Source organism: Sinocyclocheilus rhinocerous, unplaced genomic scaffold (genome assembly GCF_001515625.1).
Source record: "Sinocyclocheilus rhinocerous isolate Xijiao unplaced genomic scaffold, SAMN03320098_v1.1 scaffold714, whole genome shotgun sequence".
In the NCBI taxonomy this organism is placed as follows: domain Eukaryota; kingdom Metazoa; phylum Chordata; class Actinopteri; order Cypriniformes; family Cyprinidae; genus Sinocyclocheilus; species Sinocyclocheilus rhinocerous.
Genome location: NW_015646165.1, coordinates 796,635 through 815,155, shown reverse-complemented (window position 1 = coordinate 815,155; position 18,521 = coordinate 796,635). Strand labels below are relative to the sequence as shown.

The following is an 18,521-nucleotide window of genomic DNA, read 5'->3' as shown; positions in this document are numbered from 1 at the left end:
TCACATCCGATTTCTTTCTCAGCTGTTTTCATTCACTTGAGACATAACTGACTGCGCTTACCTGAATGATTGTCGAGATTGGTATTTTGTCATAATTTTATTTGTATGTGTCTGTTCAGAGGATTCAGAAGAGGATTCAGTTTTGGTCCGTACGGATCACGGATCAACTACGATCCGTTTAACCACTAGTATCGGAATTAGTTTGATTCTTTGTTTAAAAGATTGTTTCTCTCAATACATCAACGTTTTTACTGTCACTGCAATATGTGAACTTTTAAAACAGCTTGCAGTAAGATAAAGCCTGCAATCAGTGAGAAATAGATCCAGCGGAAAGAAACAGTGATGCGGTGGAGAGGAAGGAAATGGGGTTGTGTAGTATGAGGTGGTACGATGACAGCAGCATGTGAGGAGGATCTGGCTGATGGCAGGAAGCCGTGAGCAATGAGACACAGAGACAGAGAAAGAGCCATGGTCGGTTCCCCTCATCAGGAATTTGGCAGCCAGAGGAGGGCTGTGTGTCCTTGCCCATCAGGCACCGCTCAGAGAGAGGGGGGCCCTGCCAGTCAGTCTATCAATCACACCGCTCCAAAAAACCTGGCCAATCTGTGGCCCGTCTGCCACACTGGCTGCACATACAACAAAGCAGTCTGTCCACCCAACTCGCCTGTATGGGGTTGTAATATGAGGCACTGCGAAATCATGGAGCTTTTAGTGGAGGGAAGCAAGATTATGTTCTGAGAAATGCAAAGCGAGCGACACGCAAATACACGCCCAACACGCTGAAATACTTAAGAGGAATTGAGACGCAGAGAACTATATTTGCAAATCAAATGGGAGTCTTTAGAGACGCTCGTTGGACGAACGCCCATGCAGAACTGAACACACATACGCTCACATGCCAAGACTAGATTTGGGAACAGTGCTCCACTGAAGATTCAATCACACCCACAGTCACGTACACAAAATCTGCTCTTCTATTGTGAAAGAATAGTTGTTCCGCAACCAATGCGTCATATGCTGCTCAGCTAAAAGTAGTGTTGCAACACTTAAAACACATGAAGCTGACACTTGTTATTTTTTGTCCTTTTAGACTTGTATACTTACTAATTTTTATACTTTCATTCTGAACCAAAATAAAGAAACTCAAGGTCACAGCTCACTTCCTGTTACCCATGTGGCCTGATTTGTTTGCACTACTTGTTTATTGTGTTACCAAAGTCAGTTCTTCAGGAAATGGATTTGAACCTAGACCACTTTTTTCGGCAACAATGAAATGTTTATAGCATGCATGCATGTTTATGTGCACTGCATTGTGGGCATTGACACTCTAGACGCACTAGATCTCACCTAAATATAGATGTTTTTGATAATATTTAGATATATTTTAATTGTATTAATTTAAGAGTTAAAAGTTTAATAATAAATATAAAGTACTTTATTATATAAATTATTTACTTTATATTTTTATAAAAAAAAAAAAAATGTTTAATTGTTTATTAATATAAATATTTAAATATATTTTATTGTAGTATTATGTTTATAAAAACACGTTTATATGTTATATTTATGTATTTTAAAATACTTTTAAACTATATTTTTAATTTAGGAATTATTTATAAAAATATTTAAATATTTCAACATTTTTAGTAACATAAATAATTGTTTATTAATATAAATATGTAAATGTTTTACTATATTTATTGCACTACTTGTTTATTGTGTTACCAAAGTCAGTTCTTCAGGAAATGGATTTGAACCTAGACCACTTTTTTCGGCAACAATGAAATGTTTATAGCATGCATGCATGTTTATGTGCACTGCATTGTGGGCATTGACACTCTAGACGCACTAGATCTCACCTAAATATAGATGTTTTTGATAATATTTAGATATATTTTAATTGTATTAATTTAAGAGTTAAAAGTTTAATAATAAATATAAAGTACTTTATTATATAAATTATTTACTTTATATTTTTATAAAAAAAAAAAAAATGTTTAATTGTTTATTAATATAAATATTTAAATATATTTTATTGTAGTATTATGTTTATAAAAACACGTTTATATGTTATATTTATGTATTTTAAAATACTTTTAAACTATATTTTTAATTTAGGAATTATTTATAAAAATATTTAAATATTTCAACATTTTTAGTAACATAAATAATTGTTTATTAATATAAATATGTAAATGTTTTACTATATTTAAACGTTTTATGTTTATAAAAACATGTTTATAACACATGTTTATATAAATATGTTTTATATATTTTAATATATTTAAAATATATATTTTAATGTAATAATTTGAAAATAATTATTATATTTTAAAATAATTTTATCATTTTAATTTATAAAATATAATTACATTAATTACAATTTATATTTTTCAAAAATATTCCAAATATATTAAATATGTTTTAATAATAATATTAAATTAATATGAATAATTAAATTGAATTAATATTATATTTTTAATAATAATAATTTAAATAATAAATACTGTAAATGTTTATTAATATATTATGTTTTTGGATCATTGTATGCATGTTCATATATTTACTTATCTTTACACTTTTTTTTTTTTGCATTTTTGTATTTACTTTGCCCTGGTGTGGTGTATATTGTGTATGTTTCTGCTTGTAGATATGGACATTTTCCTACCACAGGGGCCCTTTTCTAGGTTGACATTGGGATTAGCATAGGACCGTCCACCTGGAATACTTGTGTACAGAGGATACAGAGAGACCAGTTCAGGACAGAAACACAATACCAGGCAGGACATGAACAGCGTCCACTGATAACTCCTCTCTGCTTCTACCTGTCCCTCCATCAGCAGCAATCCGCCCTCTGCCTTCGCATTGTGATGCAAATCAAGTCCCTGGTTGTAGAGCTGATAAGGAGGTCTCTCATTTCAGTGCGCTTTGTTTCCCAGACAGAGGAGAGCTTAGCGGAGGGGACACAGAGAGGGCCTCCGGGCTGACATAAGAACCCATCCCATTGTGCACCCTGGAGAAGTGTTGACTGATATTTGGGAAGAGGTGTTAGAGGGAGGGAAAGCGACCGGGGTTTTTACGGCAGGAACCGTCTCGGGTTGTTGAGAGATCCTGATGGATTTTTGTCCCTCTCCCCCTCCAATTCTTTTTACTCTCAGCTTCTCAGACGGTGTCAATCAGTAGCCATTTCTTCACGCCACATGCAGTTTGCGGTCCTTTTCAGGCGCTTGTCATTACCAGCATTTTGCCAGTATTGCTATATAAACAAATGAGTTCACGCTAGGTTCAGTGGAGAATATTGATCCAGCTGTGCAACATTTAGTTCAAAGCGTATTCAAAACACGTATGTGTTGTGATAGCATACATGTTTGGGTTTTATACAAGAATTAGTTAATGTGACCTATTATGTCTTGATAGCCTTTTTGCGATAGTTCTTCAGTTATTTTGATATTAATTTGCTAGTTAGCAAATCATCTCAAAGCAAATCATTAAATAATTAAAATAGGGACGCATATATCAGCTAATAATCGGTAACGGTTGAGCAATTATCCGCACTATTGGGCATCCGAAAACAGCCATTGATCAGGGCTGATTAAATCCTGTTCATCAAAACATTGAGTGATTTTCAGAATTCAGTTAATGAGAGTTAAGAACATCCAAAAAGTTAAGAAATCTTAATTTAATGTTCAGTATTCTGTTCATTTGAGTAATGTTACTTTGAAACATGGAAAACATGTTAATATGGAGAGAGTAAAAGTTATTTACATTTCTTTCAGAATTATATAATGAATTATCATTCAATTTGAAACAAGGTAAAAAGGAGAACCACCAAACTATCGGCAGATATCAGTAAACAATCAGATATCGGTATTGGCACAGAAAATCTGTATCGGTTCATCTCTAAACTAAACTGGAACCTGTTCTGATAACATTCCTCTTTCGTACTTCAAAGTACACCAGTAAAAAAATAACTAACTTGACATTGCACAACAGTTGGGAAACAAATGTCATGCATGTTGCTAGTTCAAATGCAATTAGCCTTTTTACACATCATATACTCAGAAAGCTTGCATTTCTCACTCTCACTCTCGATTGAAGAATAAGCTATTTGTTTGTAACCATGGCCATGAACAGAAGGCCCTACTGTATGTGAGCTCGACCTTGAATGGGACTATTTGCCTCTCCTCATTCACCCCTCCACCCTCGTCCCTTTTTCTTTCTGTTTTCTATCAAATTCCTCTTTTTATGCCCCCTTTTCTTCTTTTGAAGTCTCCAAACTCTTGTAAAAGGCCAGGCTGGTGGTTTTTGCTGAACCCTGTGGTGGGACAGCGAGGGAGGGGTTGTAGGTTAAGTTTAGGCTTTCCATTGAAGGTGGCTGAAGAAGGTGGGGCAATAAAAGTTAGAAGTTTAGAGCCTCTCTGTTTTTTTTTTACTAGCTCAGGCTACAGCTGGTGGTGTGAATGGCTGCCCGAGGTGTCTGAGTCTTAATAAAGATCCCGCCAGCCGGGCTGGGGCCTCCAGTCCAGCCGTGAGACCACCTTTATAGGCCTAGCTTACGAGCAGGGGCCTCTATTAAAACCTAGCAGGACTGCACCGAGGAATTTAGGACCGGGAAACAAGAGAAAAATAGGGTTTGTGTGTCAAAGAATGGCCAAAGTGAAGGCTGGGAGGTTGAATTTTGAGCGACCAAGGGTAAAAGTTGACTTTGGCATGTGAAAATGTGAAATCAAATGTCTTTTAGGGTTTAATCTTTTATGATATCTCAAATTCATGACTAGGGGTGTAACAATACACTCGAGTCACAAATTGGTTCGTTATGTGATACTGATCTCATGATATGAAACTCTCACAATACTATAAACAAAACACCAAGATAGAGTTAAAATGGTACATTGTTTAAATTATTGCTTTTATGACATGATAAACAGTTAACAAAAAGTAGTTTTATTTTTAAGTTATTAATAATAATTTATAAACATGAAAGCTCAAATATGTGACCTCCTAGGTTTACCATATTTGATGCTAAATTAATTCTGTCTAAACATAGTTTTTGGATGAACTATAGATGATACATGTTGTCACAGTTCACAATATATATTGTAATTCTTGACGTCAGAATTAGTGAGACATGAGACACTCGTCCCGCATGCAAGACGCCAAACGCAGGGTGGAGTTTTTCCCCCAGGCTGTGACACAGATGATCTACCTGTCTTATCGGCTCCACTTATCTGTCTGCTAGTGTTAAACTGTTTGTGTTTTCTTTTCTTTCTAGTGTCAATCACCGCAGCCGAATCCCCTAAAATACTGTCCCCCTAAGGACAGGGTGGGCGGAGCTAGAGGGAGATGAATTCAACAGACACGTTAACTAGACTTTTACTTAGTTGGCTGATGCCTCGCATACAATAACAGATTAAAAAGCAACGATAGGTAGCATCTTGTGTGTTTCTGCTCGAGGGCATCATGAAAAAGGTTTAGCGAGGAATCATGATGGTTTTCAAAGCCCTCGTGGGTCTTTGAAATTAGATACGGTTTAAAAGGTTCACGGGGGAATCTTTTCTTCTCTCCATGTGGTGTTTAATATCTCCCTCTCATTAAATCCTCCCGTGTTGTGTAAATAGTGTGAAGTGATGTGATTAGACGAAGCGTCTGATGTTTTCTTTTCTCTCCTCTTCAGCGGTGGAGACCCAGAGCACCAGTTCAGAGGAGATGGTGCCCAGCTCCCCTTCTCCACCACCTCCACCACGTGTTTACAAGCCCTGCTTCGTCTGCCAGGACAAGTCTTCCGGGTACCACTATGGTGTCAGTTCTTGCGAGGGCTGCAAGGTAAACAGCAGAACTCCCATCGCCTGTGGCCTGACGAATCTCATGTTTTTCATGAGTCTGTTACACAATTTGTCTTGATGTTTGGCAAAAATGTGAAAAATACAGTGAGAGACATGGAGGTTTAGCTCTCGCATGTTAAAAAAAACTTGAATATATTAAGAACTTTTGCTCCTGTCAACACCAAGAAACTGAGACTGACAGCATAACTTGTATTGCAGGGAGCAAAAATGTTTATGAAAACATACAAAAGGTCACTTGAAAAGGATACAGTTGCGCAGTATCAGCTACACGAGACACCAAGTAATGTGGACAGTATGTTAAAGGGATAGTTTACCCAGAAATGACAATTCTGGGAGTTCGTTTTTAAGTGTTTGTACTTTAGGCAAACATCGTTCAGATTTTGTTGAGAAGACGTCATATTAAAGCAGTGTTTCTCCAGCTGGTATCAGGAGAACACCAGCCGTCATTCAGCACAGGAAGAACTGATGTGTCAACCAATCGGATCCTTCCTCATCCGAGGCTCCCAGAGTTCACCTGGAGAATTCTCCATTTCAGTCAGGTACAGTATGCACACACACACACACACACCACACACACACACACACATATATATATATATATATATATATATATATATATATATATAATTATATACATACATGCATGCACACACACCCAGTGTGTGTGTGATGTTAATAAAATTACAAAAAAAAAATTCTTCATCTAAGTAAGGGGAAGTTCACAGAAATCATTTTTAAAAAGTTTCTCAAGATTCATTTTTGTTAAACAAACAACTTCTGACTTAACAGAGCATCTTAAAAATGTGACCTTCATGGCACAAAATGTTGAAAAAACCTGTCTAGCACACGTTTACATACAAAAACCATTTAATGGACACAATAACATGTTCTGTGTGAACAGGTCTAGTGAGTTTCATTAACCCATTTCTAAGCTTTTTGCCGCAAGTAATAATAGAATTTGGCACAATAACAATATTTCGACTAATTCAGTTAATGTTTGGTCACAGGTAAAAGGGCCATCACTTTGAACATGACTTATCAAATTTTTGACTATCCATTTATATAACACTAACAAAATACTTAGCAAAAAAACATTTGGGTCAGAACCTTTGAACAATATACCGACAGCTTGTGTAAGAGAAATAATAGGAGGGGGACGGTGGTTGACCTAGTCTTTAGTTGACCTACTCGCTCTCTCTTGGATGTCTGTTGCAGGGTTTCTTCCGTCGAAACTGAGACTGACAGCATAACTTGTATTGCAGGGAGCAAAAATGTTTATGAAAACATACAAAAGGTCACTTGAAAAGGATACAGTTGCGCAGTATCAGCTACACGAGACACCAAGTAATGTGGACAGTATGTTAAAGGGATAGTTTACCCAGAAATGACAATTCTGGTATCATTTATTCACCCTACAGTTGTTTCAAACCTGTTTAAATTTCTTTCTTCTGTTGAACACAAAAGATGTTATTTTGAAGAATGCTGGTAACCAAACATCTGACTGAACACTTCATTTTTGCGTGAACTGTCCCTTTAAAGCAATGAAAGGCAATGTAATGCGATTTTAGTATGTTTAAGGGGTAAAATATGTGTTGTACCATATACCACTGTGGTAAAATACAACTATGGTCAAGACTCAAGCAGCTTATTGCTTTCAAACATACTAAAACAATAAATTAATTGGTTTCTTCCGTCGCAGTATTCAGAAGAACATGGTGTACACCTGCCACCGTGACAAGAACTGCCAGATCAACAAGGTCACACGCAACCGTTGCCAGTACTGCCGGCTGCAGAAGTGCTTTGAGGTTGGCATGTCTAAGGAAGGTGAGGGTTCAGGCCTCTGCCAGGCACACAGGCTCCTTGGCATTCGGCCAAGACCCACATACACCAACACAAATATAGAGACGGGACAGGAGACAGACGGGGACACGCTGATATAGGTTAGAAGCTGTGAAACAGACATACAACCCAGAGACACACAGACAAATTTAGAGTCGTGAGACTCGAGTGCCAGGACACAGAGGCATAAACAAACTGCAGATGACTGTAAACTGCCAGTTTGAGACACTTAAAGACACAAAAGATAAATAAAGTTCAAACACAAACCAAGCTGGTTAGCATGGAGGTTAGAGCTCAATATGAATGTTCACTTCACAAATGGGTTTCGCGTCACAAGTTTCACCCACATCAATCCATCAACGATAGGTGTGATTTCTTTGGTAGCCCTTCCTCTAGTCACTTTATGACTTGGCACTAACAGATTTGTGTTGGAACAAAGACAATAGCCCGAGGTTGAAAGACCGAGTCTGGGGCATGTGTTTGTTCATTTGCCAGGGTCACGGCGATGATGTCACAGGGAGAGTGGCACATTGGCCCTCTATGTGTCCGCTGGGACATGTATGTGTGCGTTTATATGTATGGGATGTGTGTAGGGACCAGGATCACATTGTGCTTTTGCTATTACTGGATATCCTGAGAGAGAGAAGGAGGGGAGGGGGGTTTAGGGTTGGCAGGGCTGCTCTCCCTTGGGTCAGACTCACCAAAACACCCACGGAGTCTGATCTGAGGTCAGTTTCCATGTATTAGTGATTACATTTGGAAGTCGGTATACGGTAACGTTGTGTCTTAACCAAGTAAAATAATGCAACGTGATAAATGGGTTAATGTTGATTTTGAGATTTTCTGAACAGGTGATATGCGACAAGATGAATCTGTCAAGAACATTTCTTGGCCATATTTCACCTCAATATCTATAGAAAGAAATTTTAAATAAATATTATACAATTAAATTATATTTTTGTAAATATAGGAGCATATTTTTATTTTATTATATATTATTTTAATGACAATTAAACATATTTCCTGTTGCAACTATATATTTTTATATGTTTATGTTATTTAAATCATGGTGGTTTTTGTTAGTTTAGTTTTATTTTTCAAGCAGCTTATTGCTTTTAGATGTAATAAAACAATATGAAACTGGCATTAGGATGAAAAACGCCAATGTCTGATATATTAATTGGCCTCTATGTATTATATACAGTATTAACTTAAATGATTTTAGCAAATGGCTGCAATATAACAAAGAGTGAAAAATTTAAGGGGGTCTGAATACTTTCCGTACCCACCGTATATATAAGAAATACTAAGAAATATAATTAAATAAGAAATATAAATAAAATATAAATGAAGAAAAAGGGGGGGGTGTATTGTTTAATATACTGTTTAATATACAACCTAATTGTATATTAAACAAATTGTTGCAGCAATTCTGAGAAATTAAAATTTCAAAATCATCAGAAGTTTTTTCTGGCACATCATTTTGTAGAGTTTGACTAGTTTGCATGTACAAGTACTAAGATCATAGTTTGGCAGTTGAAGCTAACTTATTGTAGAATTATTAAGCAGCCTCTCTTTTTGTGTCTCTTTTCTTTTTCTCTCTTTGTGACTCTCAGCTGTGCGCAACGATCGAAATAAGAAGAAGAAGGACGTGAAGGATGAGGTTGTTCCGCCAGAGAGCTACGAGCTGAGTGGGGAACTGGAGGAGCTGGTCAATAAAGTGAGCAAAGCACATCAAGAGACCTTCCCTTCACTCTGCCAGCTGGGAAAATACACCACAGTGAGTGTTTTCTGAAAATGAGTGGATCTGTCAGCAATGGAATGTGGAATTTATTTATAGTGGTGTAAAACAGACCATGTCAGATGTAGTGTGATAAACATGTTCCATTATTGAAATCATCATTTAAAGGAACAGTGCACACAAATTATAAATATTGTCATTTATTCAACCTCATGTTGTTCCAAATCTGTATGACTTTTTCTTCTGTGAAATTCTTTCTGAAGAACAATCTTTTGAGTATGATTAAAGTAAATGAGCACTGAGGCCATCAAGCTCCAAAATGACAAAAAAATAACCATAAAACTATCATTAAAGTGTAAATATAATTCATATGCTCTATTCCAACTCCAAAAGTCCTAAAGTGTGAAGAACAGACTGAATTTTTTTTTGTACATTCTGTAAAATTTCTCCTTGTGTTCAATGTATTAAATAGCCATATGGGTTTGGAATGACATGTGGATGAGTACATGATTCATTTTTGATCGAAAAATTAATTTTAACGTATATTAATGCACACATATATTAACCTCTTCTCTCTTTTTCTTATTATCAGAACTCAAGCTCAGACCACCGGGTTCAGCTGGATCTGGGCCTATGGGACAAATTCAGTGAGCTTTCCACCAAGTGCATCATTAAAATTGTGGAATTTGCCAAACGCCTTCCGGGCTTCACCACTCTCACCATCGCAGATCAGATCACACTCCTTAAATCAGCCTGCTTGGAAATTCTAGTATGTGTGCCTTCCTTTAAGAATCTCACCTTGATGTAGAACATGCATCTACTACATTACTTTCACATAATTCTTAGCCTCATAAATGTCTGTGTCTCTTGCAGATGCTGCGAATCTGCACACGATACACACCGGAACAGGACACAATGACCTTTTCAGATGGACTCACCCTCAACCGGACTCAGATGCATAATGCTGGCTTCGGCCCGCTCACTGACCTGGTGTTTGCCTTTGCTGGTCAGCTTCTGCCCCTTGAGATGGATGATACGGAGACTGGACTCCTCAGCGCCATCTGCCTAATTTGTGGAGGTATTACATGATGCAATTTTGTTGCAACACTGCTGCCACCTAGATGAAGCAACAGGAACAATTTTAACATTATAGATTTAGCTTATATTCAGAATTGGTTTTAACCACTAAAAAATGGATGGAGGTACTAGTATGCTAATGCTAATACTCTTTCTCTGTAGACCGAATGGATCTTGAGGAGCCTGAGCGTGTAGATCGTCTGCAGGAGCCCCTGCTGGAAGCTCTGAAGATCTATGCACGACGCCGCCGACCCAACAAACCTCACATGTTCCCTCGCATGTTGATGAAAATCACTGACCTGCGTGGCATCAGTACCAAGGGTCAGTTTACTAGCCAAAAACTACATGGAAATCACCTTAGCATTACTATTCTGTTTGATTTTCAAGAATTAAATCTTGATGAAAATCAAATGGGTTTTTTTCAATGCAATAGTGAACCTGAGGCCTATTCAAAACAAGAGCAGCAATATTGACAGTGTTTTTGCGCATCGATGGTATTCACACTGAGGGCAACGCAAATTTTCTCTGAATTTTTGAGAAAAGTTTGCATACTTGAGCGAAAGCAAAATGCACGCCGTCATTCACATGCTTCAATGCAAAATGCAAGCCATCTGACAATCCAAGATCTGACTCGCTTCAATGCAAAATACAACTACTATACAAAACAGATTACTCATGCCTTAAAGGGGTCATATGATGCGATTTCAAGTTTTCCTTTCTCTTTGGAGTGTTACAAGCTGTTGTGTGTTTCGCTGTGAAAGCGAAACTACTTTGTTTGGTCTTCCAAAAGAGGACACAACTAGAAATCAGTGGTTAAGTTGTATTTACAACACTGTTCCAGAACAGTTCAACTCAAATATTCAGATGTGTGCAACGCATTTTACGGAGGACGAGGAGAGTATTTCCTGGGATACACAAAATAATGTTCTTTTTTAGCAACATCATATGACCCCTTTAAAGCAAAATATACTGCCAAATGAATATATATATATATATATATATATATATATATTCAATTATATATCATTTTTGTGCTAATTTGGTGCTTATTATTGTCAATGTCGAAAACAGTTGTGCTGCTTAATATTTTTGTGGAAACTGTGGTACTTTTTCAGGGTTCTTTGCTGAATAGAACATTCAAAAAACAGAATTCATTTGTCAAATCTTTTGTAAGATTATAAATGTTTTTGAATTAAAGTTTAAAATCCTTCAACAACAAAAAAAAAAACATTTTTGGATTTTTTTTTTAAATTGATGCCCAAAATTGTTGTGAAAATCTATTTGAATAGGCTTTCACTTTCTGCTAGGTACTTTTTACCTTAATACATATTATTATGTAGACCACACCATCCTGAAATTAACTGTTTGTGTGAAACAGGAGCAGAAAGGGCCATAACTCTCAAGATGGAGATCCCAGGCCCCATGCCTCCTCTCATTCGAGAGATGCTGGAAAACCCAGAGGCCTTCGAGGATCAGGCTGAGTCCACAGAGAAGAAGCCCGAGCTCGAACAGCCCACTCCTCCACCCGCCCTGCTTACTATGAAGAAAGAGCAGGAGGATGAGGACGACAGCTGGGCCACAGAGAACGGCAGTGAGCCTTCACCGGAGGAGGAGGATGACGATGACGACGACGGAGAGGAGGAGAGGGGTACAGACAGCGACGGAGAGGCCTGGGGCGGCCAGGAACCCAATGTGGACGTGTCCAGAAAGAGCCATGGAGGAAGAGCTCAGTGAGGAAGCTTTCTTCTTCCAGCCTTACCTGTACAGACACTCCTAACTCAGGCCACTCGGGCAACGATGAGAGACATCAGTGAGTCGATTTGAGGAAACTCACGTAAAAAACCTCTTCTCAGGACCTCTCCTGCAGAACGAGAGGGAAGGCGAAAGACAAAACAACTGGCTTTTCAGACAAAATAACTGCCGCTTTTATAAAACTTGTTTGTTTGCTTTGAAAAGGAGAAGCCAAATGGACGTATACCATTAACAGCTGACTCTCAACGGGTTCAAAAAAGTCTTTCAAAAGAAAATACAGGATGAGAACTGAAAATGCGAATCTTTTTCTGTCGTCGTTGATGCTTTTGAATATCATTTTGACTTTTCAGCCTTGAGATAGTTTGTTCTCTTTACATTTTATGAATAAGCCCATACATATCTATATATACCTTTATATATTTTTTTGTCCTGTATTGTATTTTCTTAGTTATATTTTGTTTGGATAGCTTTCCTGGGCAGACTTACAGAAAGATAATCGGATTGCTATAACTGGCAGACCTCTGCTGAGTCTTTATCCAGCTGCTTGGTTGGGTTCTTGGGCACTTTGGCTCAGCATTAGATGTCATTGATAATCAGTTCAGTGGCTGGGTATCTCCCGTCGAATGATCCGTGTTTTAGGAGAATGCCATTACGTATCGGCTTTTATTTGGTCATATGATTCGCTGCCAATTGAATGGTGTGTCTGTGCCAAAGTTTGCAGCTTGTAGGGTTCAATTCCTGTCAGGGAGCCCAGCTCCAAACAGAAAACACCCACATGTCCATTACCTTCAAGTCTCTGCATCATGCATATGATGTCATACTGGACCGGTTTCATTCAGAGTGCTCAGGCAGAAGTTATGCAGCGCTCGAGTCAAATTAAAAGACTGCGTGGAATTTGACCTCATCGGCCTAGACAATTCTTCAGGATTACTACACAAATGCATCTGGACAATTTTTTGAATCTCATATATCACAATGAAATACAGGAACGCACACACACACACACACACTTGAAAAGCATGCTACATATATTCAGATATCTTGCTATAAAAAAGAAAAACATGAAATTCAGACTCAGGGCATCTCTGTAAGGACCAAACGCTTGCTGTCTGGCGGCAGCCTAGAAACAGGCAATATGTATGTGTGTTAAGTTTCAGAAATCCCGCCGTGGCACCATGAACTGAAAAAAAATCTGCGTATCTTACACAGTCATTACAGAACTTTCATCTTCGTTATAGAAATAGTTCTTTTTCTAATTTTACCTAATTAATTTTATTGCCAAAAACACAGTAGGCAATTTGGTGGTTGTGTGCCACTGAACATTAAAAGGTATCAGTCTCAGTCAAGCAATATGACTATGACCAGAACTCAGCTGTGTGTGTCTGCGTGTGTGTGTGTGTGTGTGTGTGTTTGTGTTTTGAATGTGAGGATGGCTGCACTCAATAAGCTGTAGTGTAGTACTTTGTTAAATGAATGTCATCACTGTGGTGCTGTCAAGAGAGTGTGTGAGCTGTCATACTGACCTCTTCTCCTTCAGAGTTGCACCACAGCCACACGTAAAGCAAGCGGAATGTTGAGATTACTTTAACTCTTCGTCATATTTTTCTTGTTCTCTAGACTTGGCTAATGTATTGTCAGGTCTTTGTTCGTGTTCAACAAATTCTGTTATATAAAAAGCCATATAAACAATAAGAGGCACAATAAACTTTTTTTTTTTTGAGAATCTCTCTCTCTGTTATTCATTTATTTATTTATTTACTTACTACATGTACTTTATTTTGTTTAGTATATGCTTTAGTAATTGTTCATCCAAATGTCATAATTTACTCACTTTTATGTTGACACATGGGCTTTCACTGCCATTGACGTGTGAATCTCACCAGGTCCAGGTCACATTTATCCCCAAAAGCAAAATAATTATAAGAATTTAAAATAATAAAATATTTTTTGTACTGTATTACATGTAATACAAAGTTTTTTTAAATTACAATTGGCATAAATTGAAGGCATTACAAAATATCACCATTAAGTATAAATACGTTACAATTTAATTCTGTTCATATGTCCATCCAATCACTGAAACTACTTTCATAACTTTTAAAATGTATATTCAAGAGTGTGTAAATACACTTTTTAATGTCCTTAAAAATACTTTTACTTTTACTTATACACACACACACACACATATATATATATATATATATATATATATGTGTGTGTGTGTGTATATATATATATATAATTTTTTTTTTTTTAAGGTGGTGTTGAGGAATAAGCAGACGTTTATGTCCTTGTGATTGATTGGCAGAAGTAAATGAATAAATGAGTTCATTTGGAACTGCATATATTATATAAAATAATATCACGATGCAAAATTAGCTTTATGTAAGTAAAATGTGTGGTGAAATCAAGATATTTATCTAACGGGTCTGAGATTTACCCAGAGCGTTTTGTTGTGACAAACAGCAATGACGTCAATTCGCTACGCGACGCGTCCACGCGCCAAATTTAAATATGAAAGCAGGAAAAAGATTTAAAAGCCGCAGCCGAGGATTTTGCCGTGAATGGCTCAAATTTCGGTCTGTGCTTCACACAATAGTACAATTTAGCTTTAGAAGACATGATATATAGTGTGTGTGTATATATATATATATATTATAGTGTATCAGTCGTATAGGCTATATTTATGATGTTTTTGTCTTTCGTTACGCTTAACAGGCCATGGTCACACTGTTCTAATGAGGAGAAACAAAAGCAGCGAGGACTTTCTTCAACAACAAAAAAAACAATTCTTATTTTGTGTTCTACAGAAAATCATACTCGTCTTGAACGTCACGAGGGTGAGTAAATGATGACACAAATTTAGCTGGCAATATTCACAATGAAACAACGGGTGTGGAATCTAAATCCGCAAAGAATTTATCCAGTAGAGGGCGATAGTGCACCACAGATTAGCTCTAATGACCCTGTTGGCTGGAGAAATGTAATTTATCAAACCTAACCACACAAACACTTCTGAGACCAAACCTAATGGATCCTGCCAGTGTGCCCTCATTTATCTGCATGTGTCATACAGTAATTATCTGAGGACAAAGAAACATCCCTGCATTACTCATACAGGAGCATTAAAGGCTCAGACATGAGACAGCATGGGCGGATGGTTATGATGAAAATTTGGTTTCATTAAGAAGCATGAATTAAATATTTTAGATAATTTAATGTGTGATAATTAAAAAGTATTTAATACAGTATTAAATACATCTGAATTGGTTAAATTAAACTGTAAATTTTGAAATAACATTACCAGATCAAGAGATGTTTATTTAATATTATTTTTATTATTATTATTACTATTAAATATTATGTTTCATATTACCAGGTAAATTAATTTCAGAATTTATTTTGGTTTATCTTTGAAGTGTTTCTGAATGATAAAGATGACCACACCCTTTCTATCATGTTTTCATATTCTCAATACCCATAAAGGACAAGTTCATATGGATTTATTCATGTCTTTTCTGAATTCATGGACGGACACAGTACTTGATGGATTTAGACTTGGCCACTTTATTTGTAAAGAGCACACAGGGGCTCACAATATACAATTCTATTTATTCATAGCTCAAGGGTATTGTAGTAAACTGGGGTATGGTACTCTTAATTAAAAGATTACTATAATTAAGTTTCATTAAAAAGATCAATAAACTAGGGCTAAGATTAAAAACAAGGCCCATACATTATACACTGGTTTACAAGGACCCCATATATTAAATCCCAATGAGATGTTGCCCTGGGAACACAAGGCAGATAGGCTGAGGAGATGGATTTAAAGAAGCAGGACAGGTTTTTCTTTCCATGGCAAACCCGCACCACTTCCTGTGGTGTTCTGTGCATAGCGCTGAGAATAATGAGAGTTAAATGAAGGAGAAAAGAGCAATAATGAAAGGCGAGAACAAAGTCTAGGCTACGATTGTTCCAATTACAAAAACAACAAAAGAGGCACATGTGGAGAGATATTCATTTATTCTGATTAAAGCCATTTAAATGGCTATCAATGAAACCTGCAAAAAAATAAAAAGAACTAGATTCTTTTGAGTGGAGTGGTGTTTGCCTTGGCAAAATATGATGTCATGGTGTTATGGTGTTTGTGAAGATGAATTATGGTCAAATGTGGCCCCTTTTTGTCTCTCTTATGTAGTCTAATAACTAATTTTCATATTTCACAACTGCAACTTGAAACCTGTGTTTATTTCTTAGAATTATGACTTTAAATCACAACATTTTATGCTTGAAAACAAAGAATTACAGCTTTAGCATCTTTGTTTTTGCAGCTAACTGTATATTTTGTAAATGTGACTTTTCTAGTGGCTGATAAAAACTGAATTGATGTAGGCCTACAATATCAATACCATACTGCAGTATCTTAATTGTGTTGAAGAGGTCTCTGGGACAAATAAAATTTCATTTTTTCTAATTTTGCATTGTGAAAACGGTCACACATTAGTTTCACCCAAAAATGAAAATTTGCTCAAATGTATTCACTCTCAGGCCATCCAAGATGTAGAGGAGTTTGTCTCTTCACCGGAACAGATTTGGAGAAATTTAAATGACATCACTTGCTCACCAATGGATCCTCTGAAGTGAATGGGTGCCGTCAGAATCAGAGTCCAAACAGCTGATAAAAACATCACAAAAAGCCACATGTAATCCAAATGACTCCAGTCCATCAATTGTCTTGTCAAGTGAAAATCTATGTGTTTTTAAGAAACAAATCCATCATTAAGACGTATTTAACTTCAAACCGGTACTTCGGCTAAAATACAAGGCCTCTATCTACAATTGTGCTTTCTTCAGTGAAAAAGTCATCTTGTCTGAATCGGAAGAGCAATATGCACAGATCAAACACAAACACGAAAACAGTTCTATATGGTTCTTTTTCACTGGAGGAAGCATTATTGTGAATTATTGACTCGTATTTTGTCCAAAAGCAACAGATTAGGTGAACTATTCTTCTAATCACTGTTCATCTGTCAATTTTGTGTTTGCAGTACCTTGTTTCTCTCAGCTTGAGGCTCCAGGCAGTCAGTGACCCGGGCCATAATCCATCCTTGGTTGGAAGTGGTGGCGGGGACGTTGCTATGTAGTTGCTAAGGTATTAATTTTTGGCACATCACTAGGGTCGTCTGGCTGGTTGCTAGGTGGTTTCTCACTGATCCACCCCCAAGTCTATATTATGTTCTAGTCTGCTATAGATGTGTCTCCTTTAATGAGATTTTCTTTCTTTTGTTTTATTCTTTCCCTGGCAAAAGTTGTAAATCTATTCACTAGAAATGTAATGACACACCTCTCCTCAGCAAACTGCATGATTTGAGGTATCATTCATGTCAGTAGCACAAACATGTAGAATTATTAATAATATGAATAATAATGCATTAAAGTTTAGGAAATATTACTTTAAAAATGCAGAATGAAAGTGAGGAAAAAAACATTCAGACAAAAAGTGAACTCAAAATAAGGTACTAGGATGTAAAAGAAAAGAATGACTCTAATATCTTGCCCAGCAAGTGGAGACCATACAGGCTGCACTGGTTTAATGCCGTTCAATCAACTTGTAATAAAATGCAAAATTACCCATAATATATTTTTTCATTTCTAATGTTAGAGAAAATACTCTGGCTGGAGGTGTTTGGAGAAGAAGAGAGACATATAGACGAGATTATACATTACACATCCTCTGCAGAAAACCGGGGTAGTGCCTTCCTAAAAGACATGAAAATGCAGAAAAGGAAAGAGAGAGAGGTAGATAGCTAAGGAGGGAGGGAAGGAAAGAAGGAGAGCAGGTAAAATGTTGTAATGCCAGGGTGCAGTGCTGTGGCCTCAGGCTCTTCATATCTTTTACATTTCTAATTAAAAGAGATAAAGAGTGAAGGAGTCATCAATCCTAGAGTGATTTCCCTGTTAAGGTTTTAGAGGCAGCCGTAAAGCAGGCAGCCCAGCTCCATTGATTTTATAATTAGCTCCCGTCATGCTGCTAGGGGAGTGAGTGTGGAGAGGAGAAAAAAAACATGGGACAGCTAAAGAGGGAGTGGTATAGGAAAAGCAACAGAGGGAAAAAATGGGGTGAAGTTCAGCAAAAAGTTGTTAAAAAGCAAGAGAGGATAACAGGAGGCCAATGGTCCAATTCAACACAAGTATCTTTACAGGTAAATCAAAAGCCATTGTAGTGCATCCATAATCTAGTGTACCTTTAGGACCTTTTTTTTTTTTTT

General features: G+C 36.9%; 1 protein-coding gene across 1 annotated transcript in view; it reads left to right on the top strand.

Moving 5' to 3' along the window:
- LOC107707012 (retinoic acid receptor gamma-A-like) overlaps window positions 1-13,306 on the top strand; it is a 27,098-nt gene extending 13,792 nt beyond the window's left edge. Inside the window, exons 2-8 of the mRNA XM_016510879.1 lie at window positions 5,675-5,823; window positions 7,526-7,667; window positions 9,299-9,462; window positions 10,016-10,192; window positions 10,297-10,501; window positions 10,663-10,821; window positions 11,879-13,306. Coding sequence (XP_016366365.1) covers window positions 5,675-5,823; window positions 7,526-7,667; window positions 9,299-9,462; window positions 10,016-10,192; window positions 10,297-10,501; window positions 10,663-10,821; window positions 11,879-12,234 — 1,352 coding nt within the window. The 3' untranslated portion in view covers window positions 12,235-13,306. The remainder of the gene's footprint in view (window positions 1-5,674; window positions 5,824-7,525; window positions 7,668-9,298; window positions 9,463-10,015; window positions 10,193-10,296; window positions 10,502-10,662; window positions 10,822-11,878) is intronic.
- The last annotated feature ends 5,215 nt before the right edge of the window (window positions 13,307-18,521 follow it).